The sequence below is a fragment of the Tachyglossus aculeatus genome, chromosome 5, assembly GCF_015852505.1.
Source record: "Tachyglossus aculeatus isolate mTacAcu1 chromosome 5, mTacAcu1.pri, whole genome shotgun sequence".
NCBI lineage: Eukaryota > Metazoa > Chordata > Mammalia > Monotremata > Tachyglossidae > Tachyglossus > Tachyglossus aculeatus.
In genome coordinates, this window is record NC_052070.1 from 80043311 (window position 1) to 80066703 (window position 23393).

The window sequence follows — 23393 nt, forward strand, 5'->3', positions numbered from 1 at the left end:
TGCTGACTGTTCTCCACGGTTCATCCCTTTGGAACTTTTCTCCAATTAATATTGGACCGTCTTCAAAATTGTTTCCGCTTTTGTGGGTCTGTTGTTTTCTTCTTTGTGTTTTTGGACCAAGCCTGATTTTAACATGTGTGTCTGAGTGACTGACTCAGTATTTATACAAGTAATGCCGATAAGTGAACATGTGTTTTCAATGTTTTGGCTTCGTATAAAAAAATTCTCCAAATTGTGATCATTTTGTAAGAGCAGTATGAAATCCAGAACTTATTCTTGTGAGCACAAAGATAATATCTCTGACAACTAAGAGACTGTAACCTCCTAGTGTTCAGGATTGTTTGGAGGCAACCACACACACACACACACACACAACTTTGTTTTTCTAGATGTGACAGGGAAAGAAAAAGGCTTCCTTTTAAAAACAATAACGATTTCCAATCAAAACCCTTTCAGCAGGCTCAGGGATACAGCTGCAGAAACCAGAACTCGTTATGTTGAGGAGCTGGGGTCTGGTCGCTGACCTGCCTGTTGAATTAGCAGCAGCGAAAACCTCACCTCCGCTCCACCCCTCCCCACTAACCATTAGCTCTAAGCAGTTCTGGTTTTGAACCGGACCTCCGGACAACGAAACTTGGGAGGTGAGCCACCAGTTTGTAACTGGTCGGTGCTCTGACATTGCAAGGAGAAGGCAAGAAAGGGCTCAGCTACATCTTGGGTTTGCCAGAACCACTACGGTCCTCTCCTTTTCTCCTGGCAAAGAGCCAGCTAATTATAGCGTTAAACGTTTTCTTTCTCCCTTTCTTTTCGGTTTGGTTTTAAGGGGTGTTGACCTGTATTTAGCTCTACTCAACGGGGCCCTCTCGCCAGGGAAACGATTGGCTAATTGCGCCTGTGACTGACGTTGGGAAATGAGTGTAGCAAGGGACAGCTGGGAGTTGATTGGCTGAGTGGGGGAGAGGAGGGAGGCCGTTCAGAAACCTCTCTCCGACGAGAGTACGGGGCACTCTCGATCCCGCAGCCTCCGGAGTGGGTACTGCACATCCCCAGGCCGGGGAAGATCGGGTGGTGGCCGGCCGTCCCCCAAATCCCGCAACAACCAGCTTGAAAAATCCCTAGATTTTTTTTTTTCCGGGCAGCCAAGTTGAGGACTAGGCAGCAGCTTCCCGGACAGGGTGGGACTGGTGGGCGGGGGTTGGGGGTGGGGGGAGAATGCTTTTTTGCCTTTAGACACTCCCGGAGACAGCCTCAAACTTCGCCCGGACCCTAGGCCAGCGGGGAGAGAGGCCAGTCCAGCACCAAATCCACGCCACTCCGGAGATCAGGATGGGCAGGGAGCGTCGATTGCCGGGCCACCGTTGGCAGGCCGTGTGGGTACTGGTGGCCTGCTTCGTGGCCGGACTCCTGGCCAGCGGCCTGGCCAGCGAGTACGACTATGTGAGCTTCCAGTCGGACATCGGGTCCTACCAGAGTGGGCGATTCTACACCAAGCCCCCGCAGTGCGTGGACATCCCGGCGGACCTGCGGCTGTGCCACAACGTGGGCTACAAGAAGATGGTCCTGCCCAATCTGCTGGAGCACGAAACCATGGCCGAGGTGAAGCAGCAGGCCAGCAGCTGGGTACCGCTTCTCAACAAGAACTGCCACATTGGCACCCAGGTCTTCCTCTGCTCCCTGTTTGCCCCCGTGTGCCTCGACCGACCCATCTACCCGTGCCGCTGGCTCTGCGAGGCCGTGCGGGACTCCTGCGAGCCAGTCATGCAGTTCTTCGGCTTCTACTGGCCGGAGATGCTCAAGTGTGACAAGTTCCCCGAGGGAGACGTCTGCATCGCCATGACCCCCCCCAACGCCACCGAAGCCTCCAAGCCTCAAGGTAATCATCATCATCATAATGATGATAGCGTTTATTAAGTGCTTACTGTGTGCCAAGCACTGTTCTGAACGCTGGGATAGATACGAGGTCATTAGGTTGTCCCCACTTGGGGCTCACAGTCTTGATTCCCATTTTACAGATGAGGGAACGGAGGCACAGAGAAGTTAAGTGACTTGCCCAAAGTCACACAGCTGACAACTGGCAGAGCTGGGATTTGCACCCATGACCTCTGACTCCAAAGCCCGGGCTCTCTCCGCTGAGCCACGCTGCTTCTCTGATGATGGTGTTTGTTAAGCACTTACTGTGTGCCAAGCACTGTTCTGAACGCTGGGATAGATACGAGGTCATTAGGTTGTCCCCACTTGGGGCTCACAGTCTTGATTCCCATTTTACAGATGAGGGAACTGAGGCACAGAGAAGTTAAGTGACTTGCCCAAAGTCACACAGCTGACAACTGCCAGAGCTGGGATTTGCACCCATGACCTCTGACTCCAAAGCCCGGGCTCTCTCCGCTGAGCCACGCTGCTTCTCTGATGATGGTGTTTGTTAAGCGCTTACTGTGTGCCAAGCACTGTTCTGAACGCTGGGATAGATACGAGGTCATTAGGTTGTCCCCACTTGGGGCTCACAGTCTTGATCCCCATTTTACAGATGAGGGAACTGAGGCCCAGAGAAGGGATTAAAACTTGGAGCCCCCCGTGGGACAACCTGATTACCTTGTACCCACCCCAGCGCTTAGAACAGTGCTTTGCACATAGTAAGCGTTTAACAAATACTATTATTATTATTATTTGCCAAAAGCCACACAGCTGAAAAGTGGCGGAGGCCGCATTAGAATCCACCACCTCTGACTCCCAAACCCCGACTCTTTCCGCTAAACCACGCCGGACTCTCCGCCCTCTCTGGTGGGGTGCGGGGGTCCCCAAGATCCCAAGATTGGGGTGAGGGGGTGGGAAAGGTCAAAACCCCCCGTCCAGGGGCTAAGACTGTCACCTTTTTGCTCACCGCCCTTACGAAAGGGAGTAACTAGGCTTTGCGTTGTTAGAGGATTTGAAAGTCCGTGCCATCATTCGTGCTGGCTAGCGGCTAGGCAATGCGCCTTCCTCCTCCTCCTCCTCAATACATTCCATCGTATTTATTGAGCGCTTACTGTGTGTCCAGCACTGTACTAAGCGCTTGGAAAGTACAATTCGGCAACAGGTAGAGACAAACCCTACCCAACAACGGGCTCACAGTCTAGAAGAGGGAGACAGACATCAAAACAAGTAGACAGGCGTCAATACCATCAAAGTAGATAAATAGAATTATCCTCCTCCTTCTCCTCCCCCGTCTGCTACCCCAGCCTGCTCTCGCTCTCTCTCTCTCTCTCTCTCTCTCTCTCTCTCTCTCTCTCTCTCTCTCTCTCTTAAGGTGGTTTTCCCTAGCCCAGGTGCCCAGGATCCTCTCCAGGACCCAATCGGACTTTCTCCTTTGCCCGCATGGAACAAAGTTGGCAATCTGGAAATTGGAGGGCGAGGTCTTCTTGCCCTCGTCGTCGGCAAATGAGGGGCTGAAGTCTCCCGAAGCCGTGAAAAGGGAGGTTGGGGTTCTGAGCTTCAGAACCAAAATTCAGGCAGGGCCAGGGAGTGTCTGTGCATGTGGGCTGGGAGAATACTGGAAACTGCTTTGTTTATTTTCACAGATACAGTGAGGTGGGTTGGAACTCGGCGCTTAGTCATTTAATAGAGTAGCCCCGGGACAGCGTTCGGACTGGCTGTAAATGCATTTAGAAACCGCTGAAACTTTCTTTTTTTTTCTTTTTCTTTCGCTCACGCTCCCTTTTCCTCTCTCATTCTCCCCCCCTCCCCAACCTGCCTCTAAGAAAGAGCCCTGGGGACCAATGTTTTACTGGAAGACGAAAATCCCCACCCATTTTCACCAGTTGTGCCCCCTCCTCCCCCACTACAATTTTATTTTTTTGCGTGTGGGGGGCTAATTCAAGGGAGGAAAAGCAATGCAATATGTCCACTGTCTCGACTAGGGTGTGGATTAGTCCTACGAACTCCGGACTGGTTAAGTCCAGGGCTGCTGAGAACAGATGTGCGGCTGGCCCCTCAGAATTTGCAGACCCTAAAAAGCACGACAGGAAAAGCATTTTAAAAGACACAGAATCGCACCCACAGAGGCGTGAGGGCCCCTGGATTTTAGAGGTTGGGTGTGGAGGGGAACCATAACTTAATTACACTTATTTTTTTTTTCCCCTAATGGGATTTAAGAGAGCCAGTGTTTGTGATGGTAGTGATGTTCTGCGAAACCAGAGCAGGGGCTGGAGGGAAGGACGACGAAGCTCAATGAAGAAGGCTGGGGGCGGCCCCTCTGTACCCCTTTCCCCCCCCACCCACCCCCGCCCCCGTTTCTTCACAGGGCTAACCTGAAGGGAAATCCAGACCTTCGCCAGAGCGGAGCAATTACCTTGAGCAAACAAAGCACTTTATGTTCTGCTGGTGGAACCATCCCCTTCAGTCGAACAGGCTTTTTCCTCTGGAGGGATTTAGTTCCCCCTCGCCTTGCCCTGTGCGGATCCTCCGTCAATTGCCCCTCTTTAGGGCAGGAAGGGGACCCCATTATCTGGGATTTAGGGAACACCGCCCTGTTCGGGGAGTGGGGAGAGGGGATCTGCCACTGCAGAAACAGCTGCATAGGGGAATTTAGAGGGAAAGAGGGGAGAAAAAAAGATGCCTTTATGGTGCCTTTTGCTCAGGAGTGCTGCTGTCACAAATTACCATTTAGTAGCAATCCGTTGACTGTTGCACCACTTATGTATCTCTTCCTCTTCCCATCCCTGCCAGACTCAGGTAAGGAAGACGGCTAAGTTGCCAGAAGAGGCCTTCTGAAAGACATTTTCCCAACTGACCACAGACCCGGCAGGGGCAGCTCCAATCCCTTCAAGCACAGTCCCTTCAAGCAGCTAAGACCCGTGGCAGGTCTGAGCCAGGGCGGGCATGTGAATGGGCTTAGTGACATTGTGATCAGCTCCGGGGGAGCAGGGAGCCTCCTTCGCCTCTAATGAAACCCTGCAGTTAGTGGCAGAAGAGGTGCCTCGCCCAGGATGCGAATATAGCACCTGCGAAGTGAGCACTAATCAAATGTCTATTCACCTTGTAGAAGGCAGAGAAATAACTTCAGGCACCCAGCTATGACCTCACAGCCTTCCAATCTCACCTTGCTGGACACTGCTCCAGCTTTGTCCCGACCCTGAATTTGGGGGTTTGGGCTGACCTATGTTTCCACTTGAACTTGAATACATTGAATAAGCCAGGGCTGATGACCTTTCATACCTGAAAGGGAATCAAGCTGCTCTCTCAGTCAGGCCTGCTGGAGAGGCAGCTCTGCATTTTCAGAGAAAATCCATCTTGAGTCTTTTAGAAACGTAGCTTGAAAATTCCTCTCCCTCCCAAAGTTTTTAAACAGCTTTTGTCGACTCAAGCTTTAAAAATGGGCACATCTTGGTTTGGTTTTACTTATTTTTATAGGTTTTGAGCATATTTTGAACATCCGGAATGATTTTTCACAAGTGTTATGCATAGTCGCCATCCTCCCAGTATTCCTGGGGCTCTTTCTCCTCCGCTTTGTGTGGCTAGCCAGAAGAGACTGTATGTGAGTGTGTGTGTGTGTGTGTGTGTGTGAGGCACCCCCATAAGCCCACATGTCCCTTTTTTAAAAACTAGATTACAGTTGTCAAAGTTCTGCCTTTTAAAACTTCTCTCTCCCTTTCCTGGGACTGCGGTATCCAGGTGGTGGATGATGAGCTCGGACATTTAAAGAGACTTTCTTTTCCTGTCTCTTAAAAAGTGAAAGCTCTTAACTGATCTTCCTGAGTTTCGGATGTACAAGGCTTGACTTCTCGATCACTTGAGTCCTGACCCCGCTGCCTAACTTCCCTTCCCCCCACCTTCTCTAACCTGGAAATTTTAATAAAAATGAAGCCTTTCAGTTTCTTTTTTCTCCCTTAATTTTTTTTATTAGTACCTTAAAATCGGGATTTGGTTCCGCTTCTCAGATGGATGACCTGCTGAATTCCTTCTGCCTCCCCAGCCCGCAGGGCCTCAAGGACACATCAGGAGAGTCACAGATTAATATTACATTACACATTCCTTCTTCTCCCCCTGGACTAAAGCTGCTCCAGAGACGTCCATAAGGAAACAGTCAAAAGGGGGAAAAGCGATGCTGAAAACACACAGAGGTCTCCTACAAACTAACTAGCCTGAGAAGCAATAAACTGACCTTCAAGGTCCAAGCTTAGTTAGAAACGATAAGGAAATTACTCTGCCCTGACTTCTAAATGCTGGTATTGGGTATGCAGCCTTCCAGGCAGAGCAGAGAAGTTGAGTTTATCTAGAGGGGATCCAATATCCTGGAAGGCCTGGCTCTGTACTTTCTTGCCCATTCAGATTAGATTCTTGTGACATTACAATGTGTTGGCTTCTGGCTGTTCACCTAAAACCCTCAAGGGAAAATAAAGAACACTCCTCTCCCTACTAGGATACAGAGTAATAATAGCCCGTTAGATCATGGTGATGTTGACACATGGTGATGGTGACTCTCCACTAGAGATGCCCTCTGCCCATCATTTATCCCGTTGGCATAGAGCCAGGAAACAAAAAGTTACCACCTGTCATTGGCTTCTTTGGTAGTGTCTTCTCTCGTCTTATGCTGTCGAGTCGTCTCCAACCCCTAGTGACACTGTGGATGCATCTGTCCCAGAGCGCCCCACCTCTATCTGCAATCATTCTGACAGTGTATCCATAGAGTTTTCTCTAAATCAATTCACCAGTCTTGGGTGTAAAATGAACTTCCACGAGGTGAAAAGTGAATTTCTACAGACTGATGGAAAACTGTGTGTTTCTCTCCTTTTAAAGTACTGATTCTTGCTCTGGAAAGATGTCTGGTCATTCACCAGACTTCGACACATTTTTTGGGTGTGTGTCCCCGAGAGCAATCAAAATGTATGTGTATATGTGTGTACGTGTTGTGTGTAAACCCTACTCTAGAATACACTACTCACTGGAGTTTACTGTGGACTATCTCTACTTGGCTGGGCTAGAATCATGTAGAGAACAAGGACGAGATTACGTGGTACCAGGCAAACACTGTTGCTGGTGTGGTGCTGGGGCTCACTAGACAGAGGATGGAGGTACTGAGTGGGAATTATGCTCTCTTTGCATTTGGACTCGGTTCGGTGAGCTGCACAATTCCTCACATTCATTGCGATCCCAGCTCTGAGTTTGGGAAGCCTGTTTTTTTATCTAGTAGGAGTAATCGCTGTTTTGAACATCATCCTAGAGAATTGATCATAACAACGTTCCTCTTCCTCCCCAGCCCACCAAACCAGCCCCTATTCCCCCTCTTTTTGAAGTTTGCCACCGATCGGTCCCCCAACCTAGGCTCCCTAGGTCCCTAGTGGCTGCACAGTTGCCCACCAATGGGTATGAGTCAGAACGATTTGGAGGTACAATAATAATAATAATGGCACTTGTTAAGCACTTACAATGTGTCAAGCACTGTTCTAAGCACTGGGGTAGATACAAGTTAACCAGGTTGGACACCTTCCCTGTCCCTCATGGGGCTCACACTCTTAATTCCCATTTTACAGATGAGGTAACAGGTACAGAGAAGTGAAGTGACTAAGCCATGCTGCTTCTACGGCAGTCTTCATGAATGGTCGAGGGACCGTGTTTTGTTTCTTCCAAAATTGTTCTGTATATTGGCCAGTGGGTGCCCTTCTCATCCCTGGACTTCCACCACCAGAGGGATGATCCCCTTTTCTTGCCCCGTCTCTGCTGCAGCATCCTAACATCGAGGGGCCCAGCCTAGTTCAGGCCCGGAAGATCACCCTAACAATCCTTAGCACTTCCCCAGCACTCCTCATCTTCAAAGCACTTTGCAGGCACTCACTAATTAAAGTACGATGTCTCCCCCCACCAATTTCTTCTCTTCCATTTGGCAGCTCTTCCCCTTTGCTGCTCCCCACCCCCGACTCCCACTTCCTTCCTGCTCTGTCAGAGACCCTCACTGTAAACCTTGCCCTTTAAGGGGTCGGGATGCGTAGGGCTGGGGTTGGGGAATTGCCACTGGATTCTTTTCAGTCGAGCGTGGGTTTGGGGCAACCCCTGGATGCTGGGTTTGGTTCAGTTGGCTTGACCGTGAGTTGGGGCTTGAGGTGGCCAGAGAGAGAGGAAAAGAATCATATGAGACTAAATAAAACTAAACTAATTGCAGTTAGACAAAGTCCTCATTGTGGAAACAATACTGACAATTACCCAACTAGCAAGGGAGAAGCAGCATGGCCTAATGGAAAGAGCACAGACCTTGGAGTCAGAGGACCTGGGTTCTAGTAGAAGCAGCGTGACTTGGTGGAAAAGAGCACGGGCTTTGGAGTCAGAGGTCATGGGTTCAAATCCCAGCTCTGCCAAGTGTCAGCAGTGTGACTTTGGGCAAGTCACTTAACTTCTCTGGGCCTCAGTTACCTCATCTGTAAAATGGGGATGAAGACTATGAGCCCCACGTGGGGCAACCTGATCACCTTGTAACATCCCCAGTGCTTAGAATAGTGCTTTGCACATAGTAAGCGCTTAATAAATGCCATCATTATTACTACCAGCTTTACCACTTGTCTGCTGTGTGACCTTGTGCAAGACAGTTCACTTCTCTGTGCCTCAGTTCCCTCAGCTGCCAAAGGGGAATTCAATATCTGTTCTCCCTCCTACTTAGGCTGTGACCCCTGTACTGGACCTGGTTATCTTGTAGCTACCTCCAGCACTTAGTGGAGTGCTTGTCACACCATAAGTGCTTAAGAAATGCCACAGTTGTTATTAGTGAGGCAAACGTTTTGCTTCCTTCGATTCTTTAGAAACCCCAGTAATTACCCACCTCTCACTGCATCAAGAGAAGCTCCTTACCATTGGCATTAAGTCCCTTAGTCAGTTCTTTGTTTCTAACCTATCTGCTCTCTTCACCTCCCACACCTTGATCTCACTCTTTGCCCCTGCCACTCTTATCAACTTTCCTACTAAGTGTATCTTGCTCTCGATTCTCTCACTTCAGACCCCTAGCTCATTCCCCTGCTAATCTTCCAGGCCACAACTCTCCTCAACTTTAAACCTCTTCTTGAAATCCCACCTCCTTCAGGATGCCTTCCCCGATTAAATAGCACCCACCCTTAGGACCTGATTACTTTAATCCTCCCCTCAGCACTTTTTATTTATTTATTTTTAATGGTATTTGTTAAACATTTACTATGTACCAGGCGCTGTACTAAGAGCTGGGGTACATACAAGCTACAGCATGAGTCTGGAAGTCAGAAGGACCTGGGTTCTAATCCCGGCTCTGCCACCTGTCTGCTGTGTGACCTTGAGCAAGGCACTTCACTTCTCTGGGCCTCAATTACCTCATCTGTAATATGGGGATTAAGATTGTGAGCCACATGTGAGATATGGACTGTGTCTGCCTGATTATTTTGTATCTGCCCCAGTGCTTAGTACAGTTCATGGCACAAAGTAAGCGCCTAACAAATACCATTAAAAAAAAAGAAAGGAAAAAGATCTCGTTGGACACAGTCCCAGTCCCACATAGGGCTCACAGTCTTAATCCCCATTTTGCAGATGAGGTAACTGAGGCACAGAGAAGTTAAGTGACTTGCCCAAGCTCACACAGCAGACAGGTGACAGAGCCCTGATTAGAACCCAGGTCCTCTGACTCAGAGACCAGGGATCTTTTCACTAGGCCATGTTGCTTCTCATACACTTGCATTCATGAAAAGATGTATACTTTATACTTTTAATCATGAATAGCTGTATATTTATATTTTTAATCTGTTCATTCAGTAATTTGTTTGACCATTTCATTCTGATGTGCTTGCATTGTTTCCAGTTGTATCCTTGCTCTTCCTCTGATTATCCCTATCTTTCTGTCTATTAGTCTTTCTTCCCCATTTGTTTATGTACTTCTTGGGGTTGGTGATAGTAAATCTGGCTACTCTTGTACTCTCCTAAGAACTTAATTCAGTGCCTAGCACTCAGGAGGTACTCAGTAAGTGTGACTGATTTTTCCTTTGTTTCCTGCAGTGCTCATTTAGATGGTGTTTGGATGGACCAGTTAATCTCTGGCCTACAGCTGAGGAGAGTCACCTTAGCCTCATAAGGCTTCTTTCAAGCCCATACCTGGCCAACAGTACCCACTGTCTTCCTCCAAAGGCCCAAGTTCTCCAAATGATAGGGGACTCCATCAGGGGCCTTGGTGTCTGACCTGTTCTCTTCTCCTGCAGGAACTGCGGTGTGTCCTCCGTGTGACAACGAGATGAAATCTGAAGCCATCATAGAACATCTCTGTGCGAGTGAATTCGGTAAGGACGTGTTCAGTCCGCTTCCAGTTAACCTCCTAGGTTCCTTTCTACAGTCTTCTAGGCTGTAAGCTCATTGGGGGCAGGGAATGTGTCTATTATATATGATACTCTCCCAAGCGCTTAGTATGGTGCTCTGTACACAGTAAGCGCTCAACAAATACAACTGACTGACTTTTGATACAGAGCAGGACGGGGCTTCTCTTGGTGTGGGCAGGGGAACAGGCCGGGCTTCCTCTGATTCAGGTCACCCTTAATATTAAAAGTAATAATAATAATTATTATTATTCTTATAGTATTTAAGGGCCAGGTACAGTACTAAGCACTGGGGTAATTACAAGCAAATCGGGTTGGGCATAGTCCCTGACCTACATAGGGCTCCCAGTCTCAAACCTATTTTACAGATGAGGTAACTGAGGCACAGAAAAGTGATGTGATTTGCCCAAGGTCACGCAGCAGAGAAATGGTGGTGGCAGGATTGGAACCCATGATCTTCTGACTCACAGGCCTGTGTTCTATTCACTACACTATGCTGCTTCACACTTTTCTCCAGAATGGCCATCGGGCAGGTTTGCTGATGGGTCAGGAGATGCCATGGTGTAGGGGTCGCCAAATTTTTCTCACCAGGCACCCAGGAACAGGGGCAGTTCAGAATCTCCCCTGTCGTCTTCACTCAGCCAATCAATCAGGGTATGTACTTATTACTTACTGTGTGCAGAGCACTGTACTAAGCATTAGGAAGAGTACAACAGGCTTGGTACAACAGAGTACAACAGACTTCCCTGACCACAAAGAGCTAGCAGTCTAGAGGGGGAGTCCGATAATAATATAAATAAATGATAGAGATATATAAGTTCTATGGGGTTGAGAGTGGGGTGAATACCACTTGCCTGAAGGGTACAGTTCCAAGTGCAATCTCTTGGGAACCTTCTGGAAGCTACAGACCTAGCATCCCTCTCACCTCATTCTTGAGAGACCGGCTGGTAATTCCAAGGCCTTCCCATCTGTGTATTCTTTCCCAACATTTAATGATGATAATGACGATAATGGTAATAAAAATGTGTCATACTTTATTAACTGCTTAGTCTGTCAAGCACTGAACTAAGCCTTGGGGTAGATACAAGATCATAGGGACCCACACGGGGCTCACAGTCTGAGTAGGGGAGAGAAGAGGTATTAAACCCCCATTTTATAGATGAGGGAACAGACGCACAGAGACCTTACGTGACTTGCCCAAGGTCACATAGCACACAAGTGACAGAGCTGGGATTAGGATCCAAATCCTCTCACTCCCAGGCCCATGCTCTATCCACTAGACCAAACTGCTTCTCACTACCACTACCATTATTACTACTAGTACTACTATTACTACCACTTCTACTACAACTTCCATTACTACTACTAATAATAATGATGGTATTTAGCACTTACTATGTGCCAAGCACTGTTCTAAGTGCTGGGGTAGATACAAGGTAATCAGGATGTCCCACATGGGGCTCACGGGCTTTATCCCCATTTTATGGATGAGATAACTGAGGCACAGAGAAGTTAAGCGACTTGCCCAAAGTCATACGGCTGACAAGTGGCAGAGGTGGGATTAGAACCCACGACCTCTGACTTCCAAGCCCGTGCTCTTTCCACGAAGCCACGCTGCTACAATTACTACTACCATTACTACTGCTATCACTACTACCATTACTAATCAATCAATCAATCATATTTACTGAGTGCTTACTGTGTGCAGAGCACTGTACGAAGTGCTTGGGAAGTACAAGTTGGCAACACATAGAGACAGTCCCTACCCAACAGTGGGCTCACAGTCTAGAAGGGGGAGACAGAGAACAAAACCAAACACATTAACAAAATAAAATAAATAGAATAGATATGTACAAGTAAAATAAATAGAGTAATAAATATGTACAAACATATATACAGGTGCTGTGGGGAAGGGCAGGAGGTAAGACGGGGGAGATGGAGAGGGGGACGAGGGGGAGAGGAAGGAGGGGGCTCAGTGTGGGAAGGCCTCCTGGAGGAGGTGAGCTCTTAGTAGGGCCTTGAAGGGAGGAAGAGGACCATCCCCATTTTACAGGGGAGGGAACCGAGGCCTCCCCCGTCCCCAGCTCACTACTACAACTACTATTACTGCTACAACTACTATTACTACTACTATTGCCACTTCAACTATTACTATTATTGCTACTATTACTACTACTGCTTCAACACTGGGCCCTGTGGGAAGGCCTACAAGGTTGGCCACGTCCCACCCTGAACCGCGGTAATCACAGACTCTGGTAACACGGAATTAGGGTTTCAATCACCACCGGACGATTCAGGGAACCTCTCTGGAAATCCTACGACCGGTTGGTCTGGTGGTTTCTAAGTCTGCCTCCGGGTGTCAGTGTTACTCCACTCGGAGACAACCGCAGCCAGAAAGGAGGCTCCCCATCATCATCATCATCATCATCATCAATCGTATTTATTGAGCGCTTACTGTGTGCACAGCACTGTACTAAGAGCTTGGGAAGTACAAATTGGCAACAGATAGAGACAGTCCCTACCCAACAGTGGGCTCACAGTCTAAAAGGGGGAGACAAAACCGAACATACTAACAAAATAAAATCAATAGAATAGATATGTACAAGCAAAATAAATATAGAGTAATAAATATGTACAAACATATATACATATATACAGGTGCTGTGGGGAAGGGAAGGAGGTAAGATGGGAGGGATGGAGAGGGGGATGAGGGGGAGAGGAAGGAAGGGGCTCAGTCTAGGAAGGCCTCCTGGAGGAGGTGAGATCTCAGTAGGGCCTTGAAGGGAGGAAGAGAGGAGGGAGGGAGAAGGCCGCTCAACCCAGTTGGTGGAAAGGGAGATCCTATGTTGGGAGGGGACAAGAACCGGGGTGGAAGAGGAGAAAGGTGAGTCTCTCGGTTAGCTATTGCCTGGCCAATCTTTTTCTGGGATGTTGAGAAGCAGTGGGGCCTATTGGAAAAGATCATGCATCCAAGAGTCAGGAAACCTGGGTTCCCATCCCAGCTCTTCTGCTTGCCTGCTCTGAGGCTTTTCTATGTCTCAGTTTCCTCATTTGTAAAATGGGCAATAAATTATCTGTTATTTCTCCCGCGTACACTGTCTCAAAATGGACAGGAGCTGTATTTGTTCTGCTTATTAGGTCAGCCTTTAGTTCAGTGTTTGGCATATAGTGAATGCTTAACAGATACCACAGTTGTCAGTAGTATTATTTATGCTGTTCTGGGTTATCTATTTCCAGAGGCCAGGGGTGAAGGGGGAGACTGACTTGCGGTGATTAAGCGCTTAGTACAGTGCTCTGCACACAGTAAGCGCTCAATAAATACGATTGATGATTGATGATGATGATAATAACAATAATAATAATGCATGTGGTATTTGTTAAATACCTACTATGTGCCAAGCGCTAGGATAGATACCATCCAAACAGATCAGACACTGTCCCACAGGAGGCTCATGGTCTAAGGGGGATAGGAAGAACACCTGAGGTAACTGAGGCAGAGAAAAGTTAAGTGTCTTGCTCCAGGACACCCAGCAGGCAAGTTTTGGAGCCAGAATTAGGTCTCCTGACTCCCAGTCCTGTGTCCTCTCCACTAGAGAAGCAGAGTGACTCAATGGAAAGAGCACGGGCTTTGGAGTCAGAGGTCATGGGTTCAAACCCCGGCTCTGCCAATTGTCAGCTGTGTGACTTTGGGCAAATCACTTCACTTCTCTGGGTCTCAGTTACCTCATCTGTCAAATGGGGATTAAGATGGTGAGCCCCCTGTGGGACAACCTGATCACCTTGTAACCTCCCCAGTGCTTAGAACAGTGCTTTGCACATAATAAGCTCTTAACAAATGCCATTATTATTATTATTAGGCCTCACTGCCTCTTCTTTGGCTTTCTGAAGTCCCTTTTCCCTCTGTGAATCTATGGCTCCCTTCCTCCCACCTCCAGAAGCATCCCCCGACCTCCTCCCCAGGAATCATGGGGCCTGGGATGATGCAAAACTCAGCACTCAGTGCATTTGTCAAGGACCCTGAGTCATTTCTGTACTGGGCTGCCCGTCAGGGAGCGAGCAAGAATGTCCACTCCCATGCCTAACAGATTTTTGTCCCTGAGCAGGATAGACCCTGTCCTGCATCTTCACTAATCACTGATGGGATCCACCCACTGTCCCCAAGGGTCCAGCTGTTCCACTCTGGAGCCCTGTCTCTTCTTTCCTGGATATAGTGAGGAGACACAAGATAAAGACAACCTTGACTGCTGCCTGTGGGGAATGAAACACAAAGTCTTATGCTTGCACCTTAGGAAAAATGATGATAATGATGATTATGGTATTTATTAAACACTTACTATGTGTCAAGCACTGTTCTAAGCACTGGGGTAGATACAAGTTGATTAGATTGGACATGGTCCCTGTCCCACATGGGGCTCACAGTCTCTGTAGGAGAGAGAACAGGTATAAAATCGACATTTTACAAATGAGGAAACTGAGGCACAGAGAAGTTAAGTGAAATGCCCAAGGTCCACAGCAGGCAAATGGCAGAGCTGGGATTAGAACCCAGGTCCTCTGACTCCCAGGGCCCTGCTCTTTCTATTAGGCTACACCGCTTCTCATGCACCATTGTCTTGCAATCAACATCGGCATCAAAGTCCAGTGAGGCAGCTAATCAATTTGTGACTTGTCCCATTCAGGCCTGGAACAGAGTTCCATCCCCAGAGGCCACAGGGTCCTGGAAATCTTAGTCAACCTCCATCCTCTAATACAGCAAAACCCAGTCCTCCCAGTTCCCATAGAGGTGGAAACCTTACCCAGCTGAGTGGACTAGCTCAAGAATGAATTATGAGGTGCTCTGTGCTTGGACTTGGTGTAGAGTTGGAAGCTGGGAAGACACAAAGGTAGGTTTGTGTAATGACCACTTGTCTACTTCCAACTCTCTCCAGTTCCGAGGACAAGGCCAAGAGAAATGATACATGAAGCTCTGGGAAATCTCTCAGGTGCTGGAGATGTGGGAAGGGAAGAGCTCAATCTTCAAACAGTGAGGGCTTCTGTTTCTGAGGGGTACTGGGCACTTTATATCTTAAGTCTCAAGTGTTCCATTTTCTATGAAATTGGGCAGCAGCCTCCATGGGAAGCTCAAATTCCAATTTTTTTTCATTTGAAATTTTCCTCTTTATTATTCTTCGTGATTAGCACCTGAATGTAGTGTGCAGATTCTTGAGGATAACCCTGCTATATCTGCCTGATAAATTACTGCAAATGTAAAGCAGTAGAGTTCGCCTGGTCTGATTATTTGCTTCGAGCACAGAGTCTGACTGCTCCATGAAGTGATGAGGCCCTCTTCTGAATAAACCCTCAGTCTACAGATGACAGGGGCTTGGAGCCAAAGATGGCTTTAAGATGGAGGGTTACTTTAGAAAATGAGTATCAAAAACTCCACTTAAGCACCTTGACTCTCTACCTAAGAAATGACAACCAGATGTATCCTGACACATTGTTTCAGGTGAAAAATCTCAGTAAGACAGGAGAGATGAGGGATGCCATGTTAAGATTTCATCTTTGCTCTGAGATTGCTCCCTATATTTCCAAAAAAGCTTGTCAATTCAAATGCCTCTTGATACTCGGGACAGTGGGCTTTCTGACATGCAGTATCAGAAAAGGAAACTCTCCCAGGACTCTTGTTGTCTCACTTGGTGCTTCGGGAAAAGCCAGCAGCCTCTGCTCAGAGGATGAGACTAGGCACATTCTGAACTTCCAGTCTGTGTAGCTGAGGGGGTCCAGATTCATCGGATTTCTAAGTTACCATGGAGAAATTCAGATTCTCATTCTCCCCTTTCTCATTCTCCCCTTTGAGGAAAACCAGATTCTAGAATTGTCTTTCAGGATTTATACAATATCCTCTTAATTTTCAAAATGCTTTCTAGTTACTAATTAGCTAATCCTTCCCACACCCCCGGGAGGATAGGATTGTTAACCCTTCTTAATTCTTCACTTCCTTAATCTGAAGAAAAGGGATCAAGCAATTTGGGGAGGAAACCCCATGAATGGGGGAAGAGGGAGGGGGGATTAGAACTCAGAGAGCATTCTTGTCTCTCATCTTCAGCCCAGAAAGCTCTGTTGCCTTTATGTCTGTATTTTGTTTGGGACCCACCCACGTGGAATTGGCATCCTCCTGCCTGCCAAGCCTGTCTCCCGTCACTAATTCTGAAACGCCAAGGCCTGTGCAGTAACTAGATGAGCTGGAGGCAACCCAGGAGAATGGGTAAAAGTGCTGAGTTTCTTTTCTTCAAGAATCTGCCAAAATTTATCCAGTAGAATGAAATGGTGGAAGGGGGCATGGGATGTGTATGTGTGTGTGTAAAGGGAGGGGAGGGGGGAAGGGGGCCTGCCTGCCTGCCTTTTCATAGACTCTGAAGGGTTTAATGCCACAGGGCTTTGGAGTCTGTGGGAGACTCAGGATACTACCATTAGCACTGAGCCTTCCCACACTAATGTGTTGTTAATGGCAGAAATTGGTATTCCCGTTCTATAGGAATTAGAAACAAGCCCAGGTATTGTAGCCAGTCTGGACTTTAGAGGTTGGGTGATGAATCAGACAGGACCGCAACTCTGGGTGAAAGGGGCCATTCTCTTTCTGGGATCTGAGAAGGGGAGAGGGTCTTTTTGGGTTGGGGTGATGAAAATGACTTTGTGTAAGCCCTCCGTGACTGGGAAAAATGAGACATTAATCTCCTCCCAGGCACAAGAACAAGCAAAAAGCAGATCCAACTGATACTGTATTCTGGTCTTCTACCTGCAGCATAAACTACTGTTCCTCTTTTAAGCCACCACAGAGTAGTAAAAATGATTATTTTTTTTCTTTTCTGGGGCCAAGCTGGCCACCAAAACACAACCCCGCTGGAAATCTGCCACCTAACTGCACCGTGGCTAGCAGAGGAGAACAACGGTGTGCTGATTAGAGGGAAGACCCAAGCACGCCCATGACAGGGGAGGGAGGAAACCAGTTGGTGGCTTTTTCCCGTAAAACTCAGCTTTACCCATCCTTGGCTTCCACAATGATGAATAACTTTCCTGGAACTCCAGAAAGCCACCTAGCACAGTGTCCATTCCTTCAGGCTGAACTGGCATGGTTGGCCCTCTGTCAGACATCCTCAGCCCTGTAGGCCTGCTGCCTCTGTAGCCAGGCATCCCCAGTTCATTACTTTCCCTCCCAGCAACACACTGCCCACCCTCCTGCAGGTCTGATTAGCCACACATCCTTATTTCCAAGCACATTTCTTTTTTCCCCAACAGGGAAAAACATCAGCAGGAACACCTGTGTGTGTCCACTGTTCAGGAATGGGGCCGGATCAGCCTGGATCAAGTAACAGATGTTGGAAGCCAAATGTTGGACTTTGAATCCAACATGGCAGCCTGCCTGCCCACCTGCTGGGGTGCCCTGGATGGGTTTATTTTTTCTAAATTTTTTTTTTCCTTTTCGGTTGTGAGGTAAAGCTGCGAAGGTTGTAGTAACACACGAGTGGTTCTCTCTGGCCTCTCGGCATCTTTTGAGGCACCCAAATCTGAGCACCAAGAGACAAGAATCCAGTTTTCCCACCATAGTGGTCCAGCTGCTAATAGCTGAATGCTCAACAGCCATCTTTCCTCCAGGTTAGTTTATTCCAAGCAATGATGATATAATTTGTAATTCCTTTGAGGTCAGGATCCTTTTCCTTAGGCCATTAACTCCTGCCTGTTCTGTGCTCCAGGATCTGTAAACACCCTTATGCCTCTCTGGCAGAAAAAATAAACTTGCATAATGATGTACCTTTTCCAAAACATTTCACAGCTACCACTTGTTCTGCTTCTCTGGCTTTTCTGGGCTTGAGATTTCAGTCTGAAAGTTTATTTTCTCTCTCTATGGACAAAGGGTATCTTTGCTCTCTAGGAGGAATGTTTTCTAAACTCCCTGCACCTTACCTCCATGCAGTTTTGCATTTCTGACTCTCCTCTCCTTCAAGGTGCTTGGCTACTCTCTAAGTTGGTAGCTCCTCACCCTACTTAAACTCAGGTTTATCTTGCTTGCGGTGGGTGGGACCCAAGAGTCATGGCCTGTAACTTTCCCTCCAAAAAATAAGAGCCCCTTGACTACCAGCCCAGTAATTCAACATGACACTCAAGGGATTCCCCCCCTTCCCACCACAGTAAAGGATGGCAGGAAAATGGGGCAAGCAGATATAATTTCCAAAGAATAAGAGAGGTTTGTACTGAGTTAATATGGACTGCTTGTTTAAGCCCAAGGACTATTCCAAGTACTCACTCGGGGTGTGTGTGGGTGTATATGTTTGTATTTTGAGGAAAAAGCGTATCATCTAGAAATCTAGTTTAGTCAAAGTAAAATTAAATAGACATGGGAGAATGAGCTGTTACCCTGGAGTGGAGTTGGCAGACTGGAAACAACTGGTTTTTATTGTTAGTGAAGATCTCCAAACTATATATCACATCCACAGATATTTGACTGCTTGGAATGAGTCGTTATAGCATTTTGTGGGAAAACATGGGGCTATTTATTTGTTAAGTGAAATGGAAGTTTAAACCATACACTCGCAGTCAATGTCCTGCCCTAAATATTCTTCACATGCAGTGGGCCAGGTTACACAATGCACAAGTGCGAGGCCAAACCAGAACTATTCAGGCCCTCAGTGCTGGCGGGGACAAGTTCATGAAATTAATTTGCCTACCTCTCTGTGTCGCACATTGCAGACTTCCAGGATGGAAATTGAAACAGGTTGCCCTGGCCAGAGCCTCTCTTGGGAAGGCCCCAAACTCTCTGGATGCTACAGTTTGTGCCCAGATCTCAGAATCCACTCTGGAACTCTCTTTGTTCCCTGACACATGGGGGTGTCCATGAAAAAGGGATCGGGTGGGTAGGGACTGTATCTACTGACTGTTGTATTGTACTCTCCCAAACACTTAGCATAGTGCTCTGCACACAGTAAGTGCTCAATAAATACGATTGATTGATTGGTGAGCTGGTTGGCTAAGATGTGGAGACGTTAAACTTTCTCCCCTTATTATATTAGAAGCAACGTGGCCTAGCACATTGTATCTATCCCAACACTTAGCCTGGTGCTTGACACATAGGCCTGTAACAAGTACGTTATCATTATTATTATTATTATCATTGCCATTATTATTTCTGATGGGTCTGACCTAACCTCTCCCTGAATTTCTCTTGTGGCTATTATTGTAATATCTAAGTACTTTAGTAGTGAGCCATTGTTAACGTCAAACACCTCCAAAGGCTTTCCTGAGGGCTCCTGGCTAATTTCAATCTGTAGCCATGGTCAGATGGGCTGGAGGCCAACTGCAGGGATCAGGTGCTGATATTCTGGGTTTTGGACTCCCGGCTGGGACGCTTGCCTTTTAGCTTGGATTGGACAGGCAGCTGCCAAGTGAACAGACGCCACAAGATCCTCTTGGTTGTGAGTCTCCCTTTCCCCTACTCGAGTTTCTTGGTATGTCAGGGTTGTGGGAGGGTGGAGAAATAATTTAAATGCTTGGACCTTTTTTGGTTTCTTACATCCCAACTCTGGGATATACATTTCATTCCAAATATTTTGCCATTCTGGATGAGCCTCCCAACATGTCTACCAACTCTGGTGTGTTGTACTCTCCCAAGTGCTTAGTACAGTGGTCTGCACACAATAAGCCCTTAATAAATGATTGAGCCCATCAAAATGCATCCTCATCTCCAAAACAATGGCATGAATAATAATGGTAATAATAATTGTGGTATTAATAATAATAATAATAATAATAATAATAATGGTGAGTGCTTACTATGTGCACTGTTCTAAGCACTGGGCACTGTTCTAAGCACTGGATTTGTTAAACCCTTACTATATGCCAAACACAATACCAAGTGCTGGAGTAGATACAAGATAATCAGGTCCCACATGGGGCTCACAGACTAAGTAAGAGGGAGGTATTAAATTCCCATTTTACACAGTTGAGAAAACAGAGGCAAAGAGAAGCTGAATGACTTGCCCAAGGTCGCACAGCAGACAAGTGGCAGAGCCGGGATTAGAACCCAGGTCCTCTGACTCCTAGGCCCCCGCTCTTTCCAATAGGGCATCCTTGCTTCTCTTGGCTCTCTACTCCCCCCGGTTTCTCTTTGCATCATTCTCCCTTCTTATTTTGCTCTCAACTGGCACAGGCATTCTCTCAGTTGCTTCATAAGCTCTCCTCACACAAAAAAAAATCTTAAGGGCAAGAGTTGATTAAACTCTTTAACATTTCTGGTGTCTTCTCTCCCATCAGAGTTCCCCCTATCCACCACCTCCCTGATCTGGAATTTTTCTCACCCATTATTTCCATTTTGGTTTCATCCCAGTAGATATGTTAGACATTTACCTAATGTCTTTTGTAACCCCCTGCAATAAGGTGCGTGAAGTAGTAAATGGGCTTCAAGACCCTGCCTAGATTCCTGCCAATTTTGCAGAAATTGTCATAGTAAATCCAATCTCCAGCTTTACAGAAGGAGAAAGGAACGGCGTGTCAATGTGCTTTGGACTTTCCCTGTCCCAACCTGCTCTGAACAGCCAATTAAAGAAGCATTAGCTCTTGGAAAGCTTCTCAAAGGGCTATAGATTGCTCTTGAAATCTTTGTTTAGTCTTTCAGGAATACTGTCACATGGATGATTTATCAAAGAAAGCTGTTTATCTGGCAGTAAAATAAACTCCGGGGCTGTTCAGACTAAGATTTCCCGTGAATTTCTACCAAGGTAAACACTGGTAACTGGCAGGTTACAAATTCCGTGTGAAAGCCAGACTCATACAATAAATATTTAAACTAAAGCTTTGCTGTGTAAGAGGAGGCTGTCACTGGAGCTGTCACTCTGCTATGCTCTGAAGGACCCTGACATCATGTCGGCTGGTTTGCTTATCTCTAATTATGGGGGCGGATAAGGAAGGCCAGTTCAGGGGCTCAGATGTGTGGGTTTGAGCCTCGCTGCCGTTTTTCCGGGTTTTATTCATTCATTCAATTGTATTTATTGAGTGGGTTTGAGAACCACTTGGTGCTGGCAAACTGAGACTTCCTGGTTCAGAGAGAAAAGGCTCAGCGGGACTCCCTGGGCATCCAACAAATTTCCTCATGATGAATTCTGGGGGAAATGAACCAGAAACGGGCAGCTCGGGTTTCCCTCCACATTTATTCCTTTCCTGAGAAGGGGAGGTTGCCCTCTCTGGGGAAGGGGCAGCAAGGGACTGTGAGCTCATTGTGGGAATGTGCCCATTTTTTGTTGTTTTGTACTCTCCCAAGCTCTTAGTACAGTGCTTTGCATACAGTAAGTGCTCAATAAATACGATTGAATGAATGAAAAGGGAGTGAGAGCATCTCGGTTTTGAGCTTGGTCAGACTTCATCCTACTTGTGGAAATTGCTGGAGGTGCCATCCTAGAACTCTGAGCCTGCCTAGCTATGGCCATTCAGACCCTCCAAGCAAACCCAGGCAGAAATTTCAATTAGAACAAGAGCGAGCTTTCATACTTCCCCCCGTGGGGCCGGCAATCAGTGAGAACAAGACGGCTTTAAAAGAATGAATATGCACGTCTTCCTAGCAGGAAGACTGGTGCAGTTATTATCCCCATTGTCTTGATTTGAAGGGTGTGGAGCTGGGGTGTGGGAGCGAGGGGTACGTAGAAGGGGAGAACTAGGGCAGGGATTGAGCAACCGGATTGTTTTCAACCACATTTTTGTGGCAGGACTCAGATTCAAACTCAGCTCCCCTTTATCCCAGTTCAAGTTTCTATCCATTCAATTAGCATTTTCTTAAGTGGAATCTAGGCACCCTCAAAGGCCTGCCATAACTTGCATGGGGGTCTTCAGAAACAGAAGCAACCGGGAGAGGAGAGGGATCAAAGGGCGTATTACTCAATCACATTTATTGAATGCTTATTGTGTGCAGAACACTGTACTGAGTGCTTGGGAGGGTTCAATATAACAGAGTTGGTAGGCCTGTTCCCTGATTTTCTGAAGGGAAATGAGGCAGAAATCAAGTTATTTGTGGCCAGATGCTTGAACATGTTTCAAGCGCTTAAGAAATATTTGCTGGCTTGGTCTGAAAGGTGGGTAAAGTATGAAATCACAATTTGGATTGTGTGATGGCAGTGGAACAGGAAAATAGAAAGTTGTCCAAAAGAGCTCTTGGAAATAAAACTAGAAACAACTGCTGAAGAACGTAGGATAATCAGAGATATTCAATTAACAGAGACGCTTACACTATTACTCCTTTTTTTAAAAAAAAAAATGTTACCTCATGTCTGTGGACAAATTCTCTGTTCCCAGGACTTTTCTCTAAAGGAAGTGCTCCTTTCCTTTGTGATTCCTATGGAAAAAGCAACCGGACTCCCAGGTCCAAGAGGGGTAATAGTACTGTATTAAGTTCTGGGGTAGATAAACAGTATTCAGACAACACAGTCCATGTCCCACATGGGGCTCACAGTCTTAATTTTCATTTTACAAATGAGGTAACTGAGATGCACAAAAGTTAAGTGACTTGGCCTTGGTCACACAGCAGACCAGTGGCAGAGCTGGGATGACCTCCAACTCCCAGGCCCTTACTTTTTCCAGTAGGTCATGCTGCTTACCATTTCTTATGCCCTTGTAATATGTTCACGCATCTGTAAAATGGGGATTAAATACCTCTTCTCCCTCTCACTTAGTCTGTGAGCCCCATGAGGGATAGGGACTGTGTCCAACCTGACTGTCTTATATCTTCCCCAGTGCTTAGTGCACTGCTTGGCATATACAAACTGCTAACAAATACCAAATCAGCAACTTCTACCAGGGATGGTGTAATCAAATTGCTTGTAGGAAGAAAGGGACCAAATAAAGTGGGTGAAGCAGTGTGGTCTAATGGAAAGATCACAGATCTGGGTCACAGATCACATGCTGGGAAACAGCGTGGCTCAATGGAAAGAGCATGGGCTTTGGAGTCAGAGGTCATGGGTTCAAATCCCAGCTCCGCCAACTGTCAGCTGTGTGACTTTGGGCAAGTCACTTAACTTCTCTGTGCCTCAGTTACCTCATCTGTAAAATGGGGATTAAAACTGTGAGCCCCCCATGGGACAACCTGATCAC

The 23393-nt window shown here is 47.0% G+C and overlaps 1 protein-coding gene across 1 annotated transcript in view; it reads left to right on the forward strand.

Annotated features, from left to right (window-relative positions):
• Positions 1-1226: 1226 nt before the first annotated feature.
• The window catches only part of SFRP1 (secreted frizzled related protein 1), a 49765-nt gene continuing 27598 nt past the window's right edge, over positions 1227-23393 (forward strand). The window contains exons 1-2 of the mRNA XM_038746991.1: positions 1227-1873; positions 10176-10253. Coding sequence (XP_038602919.1) covers positions 1327-1873; positions 10176-10253 — 625 coding nt within the window. The 5' untranslated portion in view covers positions 1227-1326. The remainder of the gene's footprint in view (positions 1874-10175; positions 10254-23393) is intronic.